This window comes from Platalea leucorodia (genome assembly GCF_965183815.1).
Source record: "Platalea leucorodia genome assembly, chromosome: 2".
Lineage (NCBI taxonomy): Eukaryota > Metazoa > Chordata > Aves > Pelecaniformes > Threskiornithidae > Platalea > Platalea leucorodia.
In genome coordinates, this window is record NC_138824.1 from 22237580 (window position 1) to 22255355 (window position 17776).

Genomic DNA, 17776 nt, shown 5'->3' on the forward strand with positions numbered 1-17776 from the left:
AATAAGCATTTCTTGGTTTTCCCCATGCTGATCTTATGCTTTGTGGGAATTATAGGCATTTACAGAATTCCACACGTCTTGCAGATCCTGCCTTAAAATTCCTCTATGTTATGCTTTGACAAATTTTAAGATTAAGAGGTTTAACATGCTGAAACTACTACCTTCTGCATTGATTTGTAATGTTGCATTGTCTTCTCAACCTTCTGTCTCCCTCTTGATCTCATACTTGAGATAAAAGCTCTGTAGGCTAGGTCCTCTTGCTCAAGAAATGCCACACTGAAGACTCTGGTCAGTGAGTAGGGATAGGAATCTGTCTCAAATGAAACAGAAAATAAGGAAACAAACGTATGCAGATATCCACTCCCAATTTACTTTCTCAGTAGCAGCCAAAATGTTACCACATGACAAAGGTATCAGTAGAAAGGAATGAATTTTCTTCTTTCCTCTGCTACATAGTGGGAAAATTATGTTTTATTGAAAATAGATTCAATCTCAGAAATAAAATGTTAATTTTCTATTCTATATTCAAATAGTTCAGATTGTCCTTGGCTTTTTTTTTTAAAAAACATAACCATTCCTTTTATTAAAAATGTCATCCTTTCTGTCAGACTGAGCTGGCAAGAGTTCATCTAGTCTTGGGTAGCCACGCTTGACAAGAGTTTGCTTAGATAAAGTTTTTGTTTCTTTCTTAGCAGTTGTGTGAGTACAGTATAATTGTAACATGACCAGTAGAGCTCAAATAGACTGATGCTGTCTGCATTCAGTTTTTGTGCTATGTTTTCCTTTTGGCGGTGATTAAAGCTATGGTTGCTAAAGCAGCTGAGCTGGTTTAATGGCTCACTGCTGCTGAAAGAAGTTCTTGCTCCTAGCTGTGTCCCTTCGCTAGTGCTGGGTCTGCTGTTAGCGCTGTGAGTCATTTCAGCTCAGGAACTCAGCAGAAAATTAACGCCTTTGTGTGTCTGGGTTAGTTTTCTCCTGAACTGGGAGCTATTTCGTGGATGGCTTCTGTGAGTGACATAACTGGTGTAATAGATGTTGTGGGAGGGAGTCGGACCTTCTGTAGGTGGTGGTGACCTTGTAGATCAGCTGACTCCATCTTACAAACCACATCTTCATTTAGCTGACTGCATTGACAGGCTCGAAATGAGTCATTCCATTCCGCCCTGAATGGCTGCCACCAAAATGCAGGGTTTTCAGGTAATTGGGAGTCAGGAGAAAATTGGAAACCCCAAATGGCTCTATCAAAGATTACAGCCTATGGGAAAGGGCAGATGCCACAGCTGGCTGTTTGCAGAGTCTTCTTGATCCTGGATAATAGCGAGCCTTACATAGACTTCAACTTTTAGGAAATGAATAGGAAGTGAATGCCCTAAGGGGGTTATGACCTGCTTTCAGCTTTGGTTTCAAACTAATGACTGGTTCTTTCATTAAAAAAATATGTGCTGTTTTCCATGACTTGCAGATTTCAACTTTTCTTGTTTGTATTGTAGAATATGTAGCAAAGACTATAAAGTATTCATCTTTCCAGCCCTTTCACAGCTTTGGATGTGTGGATATAACTCTTGTGGACTTTCTTTATTTTGCAGTTGCTGCGGGAGCTCAAGCATCCAAATGTCATTTCTCTGCAAAAGGTGTTTCTTTCTCATGCTGACAGGAAAGTGTGGCTTCTCTTTGACTACGCTGAGCATGACCTCTGGGTAAGGTGAATTGCTTGTAGGTACCAGGCTTAGAGTTTTAGTTGCAGAAAAGGGACAAGGTCAGGGAAGACACATCGGTTTAAAAACAGTATAGCCTTTTGCCCCGTGTTTGTTGGAAGCATTTTCAGTACTAAAGGAAAAGCAGTGGAAAATGTTGGGTAAGCACGCTACACAGTTTATCTGTGACCTCTTTAAGAAGATAAAAATCTGCATTCAGCTCTCAGTAGCTAGAAATCTAGTTAAATAAATGCAGATATAACCCTCCATTACAGCTAAAGTAGGGTGCAGGAAAAAGTAATTGATTATGCAGGTGGATTCCTTTTGAAAAATGACAGACTTACTGGCCGAATAGGACAGTTTGGAGTTTTAGTTACATTGCATGTCATCCATGAATACGTGAAGTGAGAGTAATGCCACTGCATATAATTGAAATTTAATTCATATGTTTCAGTGGGAAGAGCTTTTTACTCATCTGCTGAAATTTCATATATTTGGGAGGAAGGCTGTTTATTCCTAATTACAAGATACAGCTTTAAAATATAGACACATTGAAGGCAAAGTAAATTTGTTTTAAGATATATACTCTTTTTCCTCTGTTAACTTAGTATTTGTAACCTTAACATCCATTTGGAATGATTTAAAAAAAAAAAATTAAAGTAGCATTGTAAAGAACCCAAAGCTTGAATTCCCTGAAGAAAGGTATGTGTTTGCCACGAATTCTATCTGAAATACATTTTGAGCATTGCTCTCAATGGAAAAAGTATTGTAATACTAACCTTAAGATATTAAGAAGATTCATATCAAAGGGTACAACAGAGGCAATTTGGAATGAGATGGAAATTTTGATGTATGTGTTCATGTAAGACTTCTGTAGTATGAATCATGAGTTGGTTTTTTCCTCTGCATGTAGTTTTGACAGACAGCTAAGATGTACAAACCAAATTAAAACTAATTTCTTTTGAAAATAGGGTTCCTAGTGGTTGGGAATAATTCAGTAGTATTTGCCTAAGAACTAGTGTGTCAGTTTTCCTTCAGCTAAGCTGAATCGAAGATATATTCTCCCAGTTCAAGGTCTTGGAAGTTCCAGGAGTTGGTGTTGAGATTTCATTGCCAAAATAAAATTAAGGCAAAAAAATTACCAAACAGCTGAAATGTTGAGGCATTCTTAAGGCTGACATACAAAACAAACAATCTTGAGGAAATGCAGTAAAGCTTTTGCCCATTCCTTTTTTCACTGCTCCACCATATTTATGATATGCTAAGCTGCAGAAGTTTAGGAATGTGTGAGGTTTTTTGTTTCAAAATGTGCTGCAAGGCTTTGTATTTGCTTGGAGGATTGTGACTAGTAGTGACCTGTCCTTGTTTGTATTTATACATTTCTGCATTACTTCACACTTAACTAAAATCACTGCAGAAGCACCTCTGTTAACAAAACACTGGTTTGAATATCAATAACTTAGGAACGACCCTCAATTTTGACCTTTATGTTTACATGCACATACCTGTATAAACTCCAGAACTCCCCAGCTGTACCAGCTCCTGGTTGTTCACTGTATCTGGATGCAAGAGACCTAGCTGCAGTGACTGGGCTGTCTCCATGCCCCAGAGGGCCGGCTATGGACCATGTCCTCCACCTCTGAGCACATCTAGCGCAGCAGGTCTCAAACAAGGCTGGGAAAAGGGCACAGAGTATATTAGAGCAGGAACAAAAAAGGTCCAGGAGAAGCCATCTGTCTTTCTGTCTGTCTCTGAAGATTCACTTCTCTCTGGCCACTGCATGAAAAATTAACATTTGCTTTGGAGTCAGTGGAAGTGGGAGGTGAGAGGAGGCGAAACTTGTGGCTCAGGCTTAGGGATGCTCGTGCACATGGTGCTTGGCTGACTGGGCAGGGACTGTCACTTTTTCATCAATGTTTCTTTCCTCCGTGCAGCTCCATTTTTGCCTTTGGCAGAGCATGGATGTGCCTTTTCCTCCCAGGAAAGCCAAGCTCGACGCCTGAAGCAAAGGAGGGCAAGCTGTATGGAGCTGGGCTGCAGCAAGAGAGGAAAGGCAATTTCCCAAAGGGGTTTGAGTAGTTGGGTACCTAATTGGCACCTGGAATATGAAAGCTCAGGAATGTAGGAAGAACACGTGATAGAAGTTTGGTGCCAGGTTTTGGATGGACAAGATCAGGGCTGTTTTGATGATCACACAAGTGTGAGCCATTACAGAAAAGAAGTGTGGATGCATGAAAAAGTTTGTTCTAGAAATTACCTCTCTCTCAAAAGGAGACAAACATGGAAATGGTTACCATGACTGTGGCACGCCTTATGCTATTGAAGTTAGTGGCACCTGGCACTCGAATGCTAAGAGAACATATCCTTTTGGGACTCCTCATTGTTGCTAGATGTCGTTGCCTGTGTATACACTTCAAATTGTTAAAGGTTTTTTCCGTGTCTGGCTTGGTAGCTGACTTTCAGATGGACAGATTTATAGCTTTGCTCTGTCAACAGCTTCTGTTTTGAGAGTGCTGTGCTTTTAGTAAATAAAGAAGGAATAAATCTGGGCTTCTAATTTAAACATTTGAAACTACCAATACAGTTTGCAAGAATTTCTGTCTGGCGTTAGGTGTTGAATATTCCAGTGTCGTTATTGCTATAGGAGAAAACCTAGAGTAAAATAATATAGGAGTTAGGTGATGCACTTTTAATTCTGTGCTGTGATATACAAGGTATCGGCCTATCTTAACAAAAAGAACCCCCAAACAAAAATACCCCCAAAACCTCCAAACTGTTAAAGATCAGTGATCTGCATGGGAATTTGCTTTACCAGTTGTATTGGTTTTGTATTCCTCATCCTACTGTGGGACAGGGAGCGAGTGGTTGTGTGGGGCTTAGCTGCCTGCCAGGGTTAAACCACAGCAACAACTGATTTAATTTTTGAGATATTTCCTTGGAACAGTGATCACTTTACCTTATATAGTATAAATTTTCTAATACTTAACGTACACGTTTCTAGTTTTGAAAATGAATGATGAAAGGTTGAAAAAAAACCTAAGAAGTCTGTGTAAGGAATTGCTGGCAATCTCAAAACATTACACTTCTTTATTTTGATTTCTTTTTCCCCTTTACAGCATATAATCAAGTTTCACAGGGCTTCTAAAGCAAACAAGAAACCTGTTCAGTTACCTCGGGGAATGGTGAAGTCACTGTTATATCAGATCCTAGATGGTATTCACTACCTGCATGCTAACTGGGTGTTACACAGGGATTTGGTAAGTGGATCCACAATGGGTTTTAGCACTGGGTTGATGACTGAGGGCAAGGATTGTTTTTTATGAAAAATTGCTGGGAAACAAAAACCTTTGTGCTAAGGGCATGTACTAATAAATATATATTTTTATATTGCAGTCAGGGAGCCTTGATTAGTAGAGCAAATTTTAAAAGCTGGCTATGATCTGATATGCTTATGACGGCAAAGTATATCAGATGGCTGTTTTCTTTTTTTGATTTTTATTTTTAAAAGTGTTCCTTTAAATAACAGGCATGTTAAGGTACAGAAAATGCCTCTGGTAGTATCACTGCAGGCAAGATAACTAAATACGGCATGTGTGTAGGTGGGGGATAGGACGATTGGCTGTAAGAACTGCTGAAAAAATAAAAACTCCCTAAAATTATCAGTTTTACTTACGAAGGTAACTTTTGAAGGCCATTATCTTCTCCTAATATTTATAATCTATCAGAAATAGAGCCATGCCAACTTTTGAAGACTTCTGCAAATAAACTAACGTTTATCCAAACTACAATATAAGCAAAACATTTTGAACCTGAGTTAGTGTTTCTTAACCAGCAAATTCTATTAAATGTTCTAAATTGGTGAATCTCACCAATTCTTATCTATTTGCCTCTGAAATATGCCCATAGCTGGCTCACCTGGTTCTGTCGTCTTAAAATTGGATAGTTTTCCTGACCCAGTTGTCTGTAGCTCTTCTTCTTAGAAGTAAATTGATAAAAATGCTATCAAAGTCTATATATAATGCTTCTAATTAGTGAAATTGCATTAGTGCATGAGAGTGTCATTAGTTTGACCTTTCATTCCCATGAGTCAGTATTACCAGTGCTATTCTATGCTTGGTGCAATAAGTTTGCCTTCCTTCTTACTCTTCCAGAGTCACTTTTTGTCTTTGAAATAGCTTTAATAGTGTTCCTGGAAGTATAGTCAATGACTAGTTATTTGTCTTCTATTTCCATGCCCAATAAATGCTTTTACAGAGTGCCAGTCTCTGTTTAAACTGATGGGAAAAGATTTGTCTTTGATAAATAACATTTTCAGAACTGAAATACAAGTAAGCTTTGCTTCATTAAAATAATTGTATGGATATTGTTTCTAATTTGCTCCTGGTTTTAGAAATGGAACAAAAGATGCAGCACTGAGGGAAAAAGTCGAAAAGATTGTGGTGGCTTTGTCATGACTCATGAAATGGTGGAGCAAAACATTATGTAGAAATATGTAGTGCATGTTACTACTTAGACACACTTTGTTTTAAACCAAATGTAATGTCTTACTCTAATGTTCTGCCTGCAGTAGTACTCTTCAGTATACTTTTAAGAGGCATACAGAAAACAAATGACCTGTCATCAAGAATCTAAATTTTTCTGATGTTTTACTTTTTACAGTTTCAGAAAACTTATGAACTTAAGCATGATTGAGTTTAAAAAGAAAACCATGCATGTTGTTAACTGGATGGCTCAGGAGATTGGTAATTTATTACAGAGCCTTTCACATCTAGGTCTGTAGCTCAAATACAGTTTAAGTTGGTGAAAAACTATTACCATCTCATTTTCTGACCTATGTGAAATGAGTTGGTGGTCTCAGTCCAGCATGAAGTTTTCTTCCAGCAGAAAAACCACCATCACAATTGGCTATCTTTTGATAATCTGAGGAAGAGACCAAAAGCTTGAGGCAGAGTCTGAGAGGTCTTCCCACTGGAACCTTGTCAAGCCGTGTTGGTGAGAATCCTATAAAAGCTGTGCAGGGGCTGCGTGTGCTGCCTTGTCCATGGAAACCTTTGGGTTTGTCGTTTTGAAACCGTTCAGTTTGAGCTGAATTTAGAAGGCATGTGTTTCATGCAGGAGAAAAGACAGAATTGAATCTGTCAGATACTTACTTTCTTTTATCAGGGTCCCTGGGAATAGCCTGAGTAACAGAAGGGATTCTACCTAGTGTTCTGTCTTGGCAAGACAGAGGCATATTGGTGCAAAGTCAAGCTTGCCAGTTGGGACTTCAACAGCATGTGTATTCTGATCCAAAGCAAAATAACTGATGTTAATTCTCGTTCTTAGATGTGGGTTTCTGTTCCAGCATACCTGTAGTATTAGCCCTCAGGAATATCGGTGTTGAATCATCAATTTTAACTCCTGATTGGATGGCTGGACAGATTTATTATGTTTCTCCTACTGTGCCTGTAAAATTATAGGTGTTGCTGCAGTTTCTAAATGTTTTATGTTTCCCTAGATTTAGATGTGTACAGATACAGAGTTGCTTAAGTAACATGCTTGCTTTCATTTCATATACTAGCTATTATAAGTGATGGTGCTTGGGGGTGGTAGAAAGCTAAAGAATATAGTACTTTGGCAGAAAAATCTTTTCTTGGCTACATCTCTCTTGTAGGATAAGGATTTTTTTAAAGGCTGAGAAAGCTCATCCCTTGGGAAAGTAATTGTTTTCCATCTAAGTGCAATTTTCTGGGTTTTGGTTTTTCTTTTTTTTTTTTTAAGATGTCTTAATGAAGTTAGCTTTTAGGCAGGTAATGTTTTGGAGTTTTTCAGAAACAAAATACAGCATGAAGTAACTCCTTTCTTGCTAGCATCCACAAACCAGGGAGTAAAACTTAATGGCTATTCAAACCACACAAACTTAGACTGAAATTTGTCTTTATAATGGTGAAATTGAGGAATCTTAATTCATGTAAGATTTGTATAAAGTGAGTATATTCTGTATGAAACAGTAAAAACTGTAGGAAGACAGTAATTGTCTCTTGTATTTTTTCTAGTGTTGGTTTCTGTTTACAAAGGAAATGCATACAAATCTTAGCAATAACTTAACTATGTAAATAGTTAACTCTGCTGGTTTTTTGTTTTGGGTTTTTTTTTTTTTTCTTTCACTGGTTACATGAAAGCCAATTCACCATTTCCATCAGAGCAAGGGAGATGTTGATTATATTTGTTATCTTTGAATAGTGCCCTGCTTGAGTAGTTAGCTTTTCCATAAGCCTTTGAAACATACCAGTAAAATTTTTCAACAAATAAATGTCAGTTCTTTTAAAATTTCTTATTTGACTTGCATATTCTTTGGCTTTTTTTAATTTCATGACTGAGAGCAATTGAAAGCAGATTGTTTATTCATGCTCTGACTGTAGCAGGAAGGAAATAAGAACACTTCATGTAATTACCACAAAGTGCATCAATTATAGTTTTAATAATATTTTGAATTTAGTTATCAAGCATGCTTGAAACATACTGCATTTTGCTGACTTCTTTTTCCTAGTATTTTTTTCCACTTTGTGAAATCCAGCTATTGGACTTCTTCCTGTACTCAAAGTGCTTATTCCACTCTAAAAATAAGCATAAGCAAAAGACTGGCCATATATCTATTTTCATCAATCTGCTTCCTCAATAGCATGAGGAAAGAGAGGATGGACTTAGCAGTGTGCTTGGAAGATTTCTTCAAGTAATGGGCTCAAAATAGAGGTCCCTTTGCATGGTACGGCAATTTATATGCTGTGCCTATTAACATTTAAAAGTACATCTTTATTTGATATTAGTGTGTTGTAGGCCTGTCCACACAGTCAGGATTCAGTCTCAGCTAAGAGATGAGCACTGCTTCGCTGGTTTTGTGTGGTGACAGTAAGATTAGTCTGCAATTTAAATTAATAATATATTAACAAAATATCAAATTAATAATAGATTTTGCACTGAAACTATTTAAAGCGCTCACGTGGTGCAGCAATGCTTAAAAGCATACCACCACCCCCCAAAAAACCCCCTGCAAAACCATCCCCAAACAAAAAACCCCAGAGGAAATCTCACAGCTCTTAACTGTAGTACTGCAGCTGAGACACTATGACAAAACATTTTTTGTTCCCAAATTTTCAGACTAAATTGCCTGGCCTGCTTCTTTGTGCATGGTTTGAGTAGGTGCTGAGCAGATGAATTGCCACTTGGCAAGTCAGGTATGGAAGTGGGTAACCCAGTGCTGGGCTCCTGCTTCCCATTCCGCTCCTCCTATCTCTTGCCAAAGGAATGACAATCTTTTAACCTTTGTCAAGAACGTCCATGTCCTAGTTAGTCTGGGATTGTGTTGCTGTGGATGTGACCATTTGCAAACTAGTGCTAGCACAGGATACTGCAGCCTATTTAATGCATTCCTAGTGTGCAGCTCAGCTAAGCTGCTGCTGTGGGATGAGCACTGTTTTTTAATAAGCTTTCAGGCAGACAAGCTTTAATATAGTTGGAACGGAGCTTCCTGGGACCTGGACTCTTCCCAAGGATACCTGCTGCCAGGTTTGGGATTAGCAGGAACATTAAAGATGTTCTTTTAACAATAAGTGAGGAGAAGCCACTGCCAGGGTGGATTTTTGTACACATCTTAGTCACTTTCCAGGCTCTGGCTGTGAATCACTTAAGTATGTGCTTTAGGCAAAGTTAAATATATGGAACTTTTACACTGCCAATTTACCATTTTCCACATTAGAGCTCTTGAATCCAAGGATGCCTCCCTCATCAATATTCAAGGATTACTTCAGAAATACAGGAATGCCCTTCGGTCCTGCTCTAGTGCTTACAAAACTGTGGTCATTTGAGGGAATGAACCTGAATGCTTAAAAACAAGCAGTAGAAAAAGCTGTGCACATTGCTCAAAAGAAGTTAGCTTTTAAAAGCAGGGTGGTCTTCTACCCTGTTTAAGCATATGAGCAGGTAATAGCCATTATTTCCCAAAAGGTATTGTAATGGCTTATTGGTGATTTGCTTTCAAAGGAGGGAAAAAAAACCCCACAACCCAAACCCAATCACTGTTTTGGTTGTCAACTTTTGCATTTCCCAAGATTTTTATTTCCAGGGTGTTTTACATTATGTAAGTGTGTGCTCTCATGAGATCACAAGAACAATGCATCTGGCAGAACCTTGCTTTCTTGCATAGGCTGTAATAACATGCTTTCCTGTGAGTTGTGATTTACTATAATTCTAAATATTCTATAGTTAAAATAACATTATCTAGTGTTTCTTAATGCTGCTATTTCCAGGGAGCATGACTACTCCCTTGCCTTCCTTTCTGAGCATTTTCTTTATGTTTTAGATTAAACTTTCAAATCGGTATCTGATCCAAGTGTAGAAATGATCAGAAGAGACTGCAAAACTAAGTATTTGATGCTCATGCCAGTGACTTAAAAAAAACCAAAAAAATAAAAACAAAAAAAACCCCAAACAAACAAAAACAAAAAAACCCAAACAAACTTCCCCCCTCCTCCCCCCCCCCTTTTTTTTTCTTTTTTAAATAATTGCTGTGCAAATGAGAATCCATTTGGCTTGCTTTCTTCTTGGACATTGTTGGCAATGGCCTGTTGGGTCACGTTCTTCAGGTTCTTGATTGAGTAATGTCTGTCAGCTTTGTACAAATACAGATTTGAAGCTAGAAATACAGAATATCTTGCTGCAGTACTACCAGCCTTCCAATCAGAAAAGTAGAAGGCATACTGAGATTTTTGAATTCACCATAGAGAAGCATATAGAGATATATAAAATAATTTGCTTCATATAAGCAAATCATTGTGAGGCCACTCTTTTTGAAAGGTCATGGCAATCAGGGGAGGTTCCTGAGGGGGAAAAAAACAAATGTCACTTCAATCTTCAAGAAGGAGGATCTGGGAAATTACATGCCAGTCACTCCTGCCTTGATCACTGGGAAGGCGATGGATCAAACCCTCCTGGAAGCCATTTCCAAACATTTGAAAGACATGAAGGTTACTGGGGGTAGTCAGCATGGATTTATGAAGGGGAAATCATGCTTAGCCAACCTGAAAGGCTTCAATGACTAGCTCGATGGATGGGGGGAGAGCAGTGGACGTTGCTTATCTCGACTTTAGTAAGGCTTTCAAAGCTGTATCCCATAACATCCTTGTCTACAAACTAATGAAGTACAGACTAGGGAAGTGCACAGTGAAGTGAGGTGGATTGAAAACTGTCTGAGCTGATGGGCTCAGAGAATTGTCATCAGTGCCACGAAGTTGGGCTGGACTCCAGTCACTAGTGGAGTGCCCCAGGGGCTGATACTGGGTTCAGTGCTGTTTAACATCATCGTTAATGACCTGGACAATGGGACAGCGCACCCTCAACAGGCTGGCAGATGATTTCCAGAGGTGCCTTCCAACCTCAGCCTTTCTGTGAATGTGTTATATCTTCACCATTCGATCTGTCTTGAAAAATTCAATTACTGCTTTTTCAAAATTTAAAATCCAGCTCATGACAAATCAATAGAAGAGAAGCTATGGGACGGGGAAAAAAGTGGGAGCAGGTGTGAGTAAGAAGATGATGAAAGATCAAATGGCTTATATGGAGTAAGGAACAATGTAAGGAAAGCAGTGACATACAAAACCTTTTCAGCGAAGGAGGACATTTTTGCAATGTATCTTGACTGCAGCATGATGACAGGGAGAACATGGCGCCATTTTCTTTTCCTGAGGAAAAAAGATGATGTATCCCTAGAAGTTTTTTTTTTGAAGCTGTGTGGTCATAAAATGAAAGAGAGATTACTGCTGGATCATCAAATTTTAACCAACTTTGGGTATGAAATGCTTCTGTAACTGCAGTATCTCTAGAAAGAGATACCCAAGTCTTGAGAGAGTAAAAAATTTTCTCAATTCTATAGGATTAAAGTGTTACAGAGATTCATGTTTTTAGACCTCTCTTGGATTAGCCCTACATCTTTTATTCTTAGCTGGAATACTACTCCTATTGTGCTAAAGGTAGCAGTGAAATCAAATGGAAAAGATAAATGAAAATACCATATTCAGTCTGCTTCTCCTTGTGTCTTCATTGCAAGACTTCCTGGTGATTTTGTAAATTGACCATCTTTACGGATAGTGAACAGATTTTCTTTTTTTTTAATTTATAGGCCACCTCTATTCAAGCAATTCTTGAATATGTATGTAATCTTTCATAGCTTTTTACAGGTTGATCATCTTTAACCTCAGATCTTACAAGCAAGTGCAAGGTCATTAACAAGTTCTGAGTAAGGATTGTGAAAAGATAGAGTAAAACTCCAAGATTTATGATAATGTGTGAGATGAACAGATACACCTGAAAATAATTTTTATCCAAGCAACCAGTGTTTAGCAAAAATGGGAAACCAATCCTAAAAGTTCTTGGTAGTCTTTTTACCACATGATACTGTTAGATTCCCATTTATAGTAAGATGAAGTGCTGAATAGGGGAACTTTTGGTAGATGTTTTTCTGATTGGAAGTAAAAAGCTTGTTTATGAACTTGATTCAAATGAAAATAGGGGTGCAAGGAGAGGTCAGAAATCTCACCATTTCAAGAACATTTTCCAAATCCACCTCTTTTAGACTACTGCTTTTATTCAAAGCCCCATTTGCTTGATGGTCAAGTCCAACCTTATCTGAGTATCATAAAGATGAGTAATTTTTTTTTTAGCCTTTCATTATCTTCTGCAGGTGTTTCCAAAGGGTCTGACTATATGGGTTTGTCTGGCATACTGACTTCTGCTTTGTTTGTTGGAACCTAAATTTAGTTTATCAATAACTTTCTTGCTTCTTAGCTCAGTATTTCTTTTCCATAAATAATTCTCAAAATGATTAATCCTCTGTGGTGATAAAAGCTAAGTCCCACAACCTTGTAATTTACAACTGACAGCGATACTGGCAACATTTTTTTGCTCTATTCTTGTTTTGAAACTACAGTAAACACGGTCTTTGCCTGACGTTTAAATGGAAGATCAAGGTGGAGCAATGTATATATTATTAGAAGAGCTTTGCTAGTTTACCTAGCCGATAATGTGACTGAACCTGGGCAGACTTACTCTTAGACTGCTATTGGCTAGAGGAAATCGTAGGTAAAATTTCTGAATTAGGAGTTCCGTAGTCAGTGAGAACTTCTACATCAAAGTAGTACAAGATGCAAAAAAAAAAAAAAGAGAAAAAATTAAGGCTGCTTATTTAACCACCAGATGTCTTAGGGACAAATGAGTACAACACAGATGAGTATTTGAAGACATGAAGTTACATTACATGATTATTGATTTTTTTTTTTTAGTGAGATATTTTTCGCTCTACCTGCTGCAGAAATGTCAGACACAAGAAGCAACGGAAGCAGAGTATTTTTTCCTGACATTTCTATGTCATTATAAATCAAATAATTTTTTAACCTGTGATCTCAGAGCAGTTAACAGGTATTGAAGAACTGTTGCAAAAGGGGAACTGCAAATTTGAGGCTGAAAGTAACTTGTAGTTTTTCTTCATATGGCTATAAATGCTGTTGTGAAGAGTACTGCTTTTGTTTTCTCTCTCCTCCTTCCCCTAGAGCCCTTCAGTGCTAGATGGAATGTTTTAGGACTGATCTTTATCACCATTTACATCTTTACCTTACAGGCTATCAGTCAAATCAAGGCAGGCCTTTTCAGTTCCTTTCATCAAGAATTAATGTTATTGTAGTGGCTTTTGAGAAGTTTGTCCTTGTTTGGTGGAACATACATTTAATAACAGCACCAGAACCACATCTGTCCGCATATTGCATACTGACTTCTAAACCGAAAACAAGATGATGCTTTAGAGTTTTAGACAGGAGAAATGATAACAATGCTACTACAGTCTTTAGGAAAAATAGCTGGAAAAATGCAAATGGTGTTGCATGCTCCACAATAAAAAAAAAAACGTTATGTTCGTCTACCGATACTGTGCAGCTGTAGCCTGGCTGCTTAAGGAGACAAAGCATACCTGGGCATGCCTCTTTTTTTTTTTTTTTTTTTTTTTTTTTGCTAGTTCCCCCAAATAATTTTTGTATCTGTTAGCAAATTTCAGATAGATTTGGTACAATGATATGGTATCAAAACAGTCAAATTCTTTCAAATTTCATGAAAAGCAGATGTCAAATGGAGGAGGACGTGTTCTGGGAGAAATACATTGAGAGTTGCACCAGGGCCATTTCAGTTTGGCTTGTCCACACTCTAAAGATGACTGGTCTTTCATAGTACATGCCTCTCTGCACTGGCCCTGCATGCTTGGTCATCAAAACAGGCGGCAGGTGGGGAAAGGAGCTTGAGGATTCTGGATGTGGGAAAGAAAGGCATAGGAGGGAGCTGGAGTATGTGAGGTGAGAAATGCAGGAGGAAGATCTAGGACTTAGATGCTGAGGACATGGGCTTCAACAGCTGCACCCATCAGAGAACTCCTCGTCTTGTTAAGAAGCTCCAGAAGGAAAGGTTTCGTGATGAAAAAGAGAACAGGTGAACTAACAATACATAAAGAATGTAAAAGATTTAAAAAAAAAAAATCCTTTTTTTTCAGTGAAGATGTTTAACAAAGATTTCATATCTTTCTTCTTTATTGGAATTATTGAAACCTCACAAGTGTCCTTTACCCCTTCCCCAAGAGAATAAGGACTGATCAGGCTGTAGTATCTTGATGCCTATAAGATTAAATCAGCCAAACTTACTAATAACTCCTGTTAACTATGAAGAATGCTCAAAAAGGCACTGCCCATTTAAAATTATATATAATGTATCTCTTCTGCAGGATCTCTGAATGAAAGTATGGAGAATCCTATAGCAGACTGATTTAATTGGGGGTGGGGGGAATATGTAGCAAAGCAGAAAGTTGAATAATTGAAAATTTTTTTTTGTAGGAAAATTACACAGGTAATATAAAAAGTGTTTTGAAAAATGAATAGGTGTTTTCCGAGCAGTATCATGTTTAACCAGAAAATGTCAAGGATTTTTGTGATGAATGTTTTAATAAGAATGTGTAGAATGAAGAAAAAAAAATTTTTTTTTAATATGGAAAAGTGTTTTGGGGGGGGATACTTTTGATCCCCATATTGCTTACAAAAGCAATACTACTTACATTTCATGTCAGTGTATGTGGCACTTTGTTATTTCTGACTATGTGAGGAAAATTGGACTATCAAGAGGCTTTGAAAGGTTTACTCAGGAACATTACTTGTGAAGTTGTAGGAGCTCCTTGTGAAAGTCGCCATCATTGTTTAACTGTCCAAAAGGCTTGAGGTTTCTATTAATAGTTCTTTATTAAGCAACTTTCACAAGGAAGTGTTTAAAAATGTGGTGGTCTGAAAATCTTTAGTCAGCTACCTAAAATTATCTGACAGCTGAGGGATCCCGTCACTTCGTATGTGCTGAACTTGGCCTTTTCAGTCAGTCATAAATTCATTTAGTAGTTGTTACTGCAGCAACTTGGAGTCCATTTATACTGCCCTCGCAAAGGCTTCAGAAGAGAAAATAAGTTGCTTGCAAAAGGAGTGTGCATTAAAACCTGTGCTAACTTCATTCTGTCGCTCAGTACAAAAAATGGGAGAGGAGGGGAGGAGGAGCAGCAGGATGTAGCTGTTTGGATGTGTGGAAAGCTGGTCGGGTGACCGTCCTCTTCTCTTTCCACCTCCAGTTCATTTTCATGAGTACTTATTCTGTGCTGTCATCATAACAAAAATGAAGATTTGGAAGTTTTCTATGTTTTACAACTGTATTTTATTGAAATATTAGAAAATATTCTGCTTTTTTCTACTTTAAGTAGTTGAGGATTTCTGAATACTGCAAAGGAGATTTCTTCCAAGCAAGTGTAGTTACTCTATCATTCTGTCTTGAATTACTGCACTTTTCAGAAAGCGGGATGCCCATGTACAGAGCCAGCATGCTCTATATAAAGAGGGCTCCTTCCTTAAGGTGCTGTTTTATCAAATTTGGATTTGGTAAAATACTTTTGCTATTGTTTTTTTCAAGCTTAGAAATATCTTGACTTTTTAAAGTTCCAGGGCATTTAAGTAGTTTGATAACTGAAGTAGAATGATGTAGTGAGAATTATATGGGTGTAATATAAGTCATGTATTGAGGAATGTCATTTGTATATGGATACCTGATATATAGATGGTTTTTATATCTATCTGTGTGTGTATATATATGTATATATATATGATGATTTTTTAAAGTAATTTGGCTCTGGCTTTATCTTTTTAATAGCAAAAGTCCTGCCCGAATTAGGTGAAATTTTGGGGATGCAACTGGCAGACTATACTAGATTTCTTTCTTCTCTGTAGCTTTAAACTTGTTCTTTTGTTACTAACCTATTTTTTAATGTGCTGGCTTTAGATATCTGATTATGGTGCTGGAAAGAGAGTAATGTAAGTAATCCTTCACTGTTTGAAGGCTAGCTCAGTCATCTCAGTGCATAGCCACGCAGTAGTCGTAGGTAAACTGGCTGAAATAACTCCTCATATCCAGATATATAAATACAGATAGCGGTAAGACTTCTGCAGAGGAAAGGCATTCTAGAAACTTCAGATCTAATTCCTATCATAAAGGTAATGAGGTACTAGCCAGACGGAAAAAGTATCAACATAACTTTTGGTACTGACATGAGAGAGGTATGGAGGACCAGAAGCTCTTTGATCACAAATGTACCTTTGAAGTAAGCTTAGTCAATAAAAACCCCATAGCAGGATTTAGTAAAAACCCTGGAGTATGATTTTAGAAATACTTAGATGCAGTTTGCAGTTTAGTTTTGTTGGTTTTTTAGTACTAAATACCTTGTTAAGGTTGTGGCAAAGTTATCACTGTGTAAAATGTTGTGGAAGATAGGAACATAAATTGTTCAAAATACAGGAAATAGCCATAATAATTGTTTGTCTGCATCCTGCTGTAGAAAGAAAATGCAATTATCTGTATAAATGATCTGTACTCATAACATAGAGGAAAAGTTGAAAAGATAAGAAACCAGTCCCTTGATTAACTCTAAATCTGGCCAGTTTCAAAGTAGCCTGTGAAAAATTCACCTTATAAATAGGGCACACTTTGCCCATGTAAAAGCTTGCTCTGTATGAACTCCCAGCTTCGTCTGACTTGCTCTGAACACGAGTGACACAGAACGTAACCTTTGGGGCGTTGTTCGAAATACTGTGTTTGTTCTGTGCACAAAGGTGATTTAACAGGTAAGCACGAACAAAGCCCAGACAACCACTGCAAAGTGCATAGTAATAAATTGCATAGGCTTTTCCCTTTTTTATTTTTTTCTTCATCCAGAACAGGACGAGTTATGTATTAGTCAATACAGGTAGGGTGATATGGAAACGATGAGACTACTATTGAAATGAAAAACAAATACAAAATAGAGCCGTTAAGGAAAATGGCATGGGCTACCACAACTGCATGCAAACCGAAGAGTAAATGAGGCAGTTTTCTTCCTTTGTGTGCAAGTATTAGGAAGTATGACATTACGGTACTACTGAATGCCTGTCAACTGGCAGAAGCTCCTCCAACAAAATGAGTGAGCAAAAATGGTACTCGGTGTTTTTATTGCCCATCCAAAATCCTCACTTGTGAGGCAGAACTCTAAATTGAAAAAGGAGATGGAACTATATCCAGAATAACATAGTACCCGAAAACCGGTTTCAGTGCACTTTCCTCTTGCATTTGATCCTGCTGTGGTGTGTCTGCAGCATCCAGAGTCGTCCTGACCGATGGAAAGAGTAATTGCTCGTGTAGCAAAACCCACAAGAAATATATTTCTGCAAGACTACTTGTTTTAATTTATTAACTTTGTTATTACATTTTTGAGTGCTATGTTAATGATATTTGACATGATAGCAGCATTGTCCTGTGTAGTTGCTATAATAATGTTTTTGCCGATGATACCCACCTTTCATTCCTTGTACTTAGTACAGAAGGTCATGCCCTGCAGCTTGTCCTGATGTACCTATTTAGGGAATGGGAGAGTTGGCCTGAACAGTATAACTACATTTTTTTCTTTCAACTCTAATTCAGTTCCAATGAAAGTAATAGAAACGCCTGTGTATTAGGCT

At 37.8% G+C, this 17776-nt stretch overlaps 1 protein-coding gene across 7 annotated transcripts in view; it reads left to right on the plus strand.

Moving 5' to 3' along the window:
* Positions 1-17776, plus strand: part of CDK8 (cyclin dependent kinase 8) — an 87984-nt gene that overhangs the window by 39024 nt on the left and 31184 nt on the right. For 5 of the 7 annotated variants that reach the window (XR_014227489.1, XR_014227490.1, XM_082304862.1 and 2 more), the window contains exons 3-4: positions 1587-1697; positions 4811-4951. The exons of 1 other annotated variant lie outside the window; for it this stretch is intronic. Coding sequence is in view for 3 of the 6 variants with exons in the window: in XM_082304862.1 (XP_082160988.1) it covers positions 1587-1697; positions 4811-4951 (252 nt within the window). In the remaining 3 variants the exon portion in view is untranslated. Of the gene's footprint in view, positions 1-1586; positions 1698-4810; positions 4952-17776 lie in introns of those variants that run through there. One more of the 7 variants, XM_082304866.1, reaches the window with a different exon arrangement.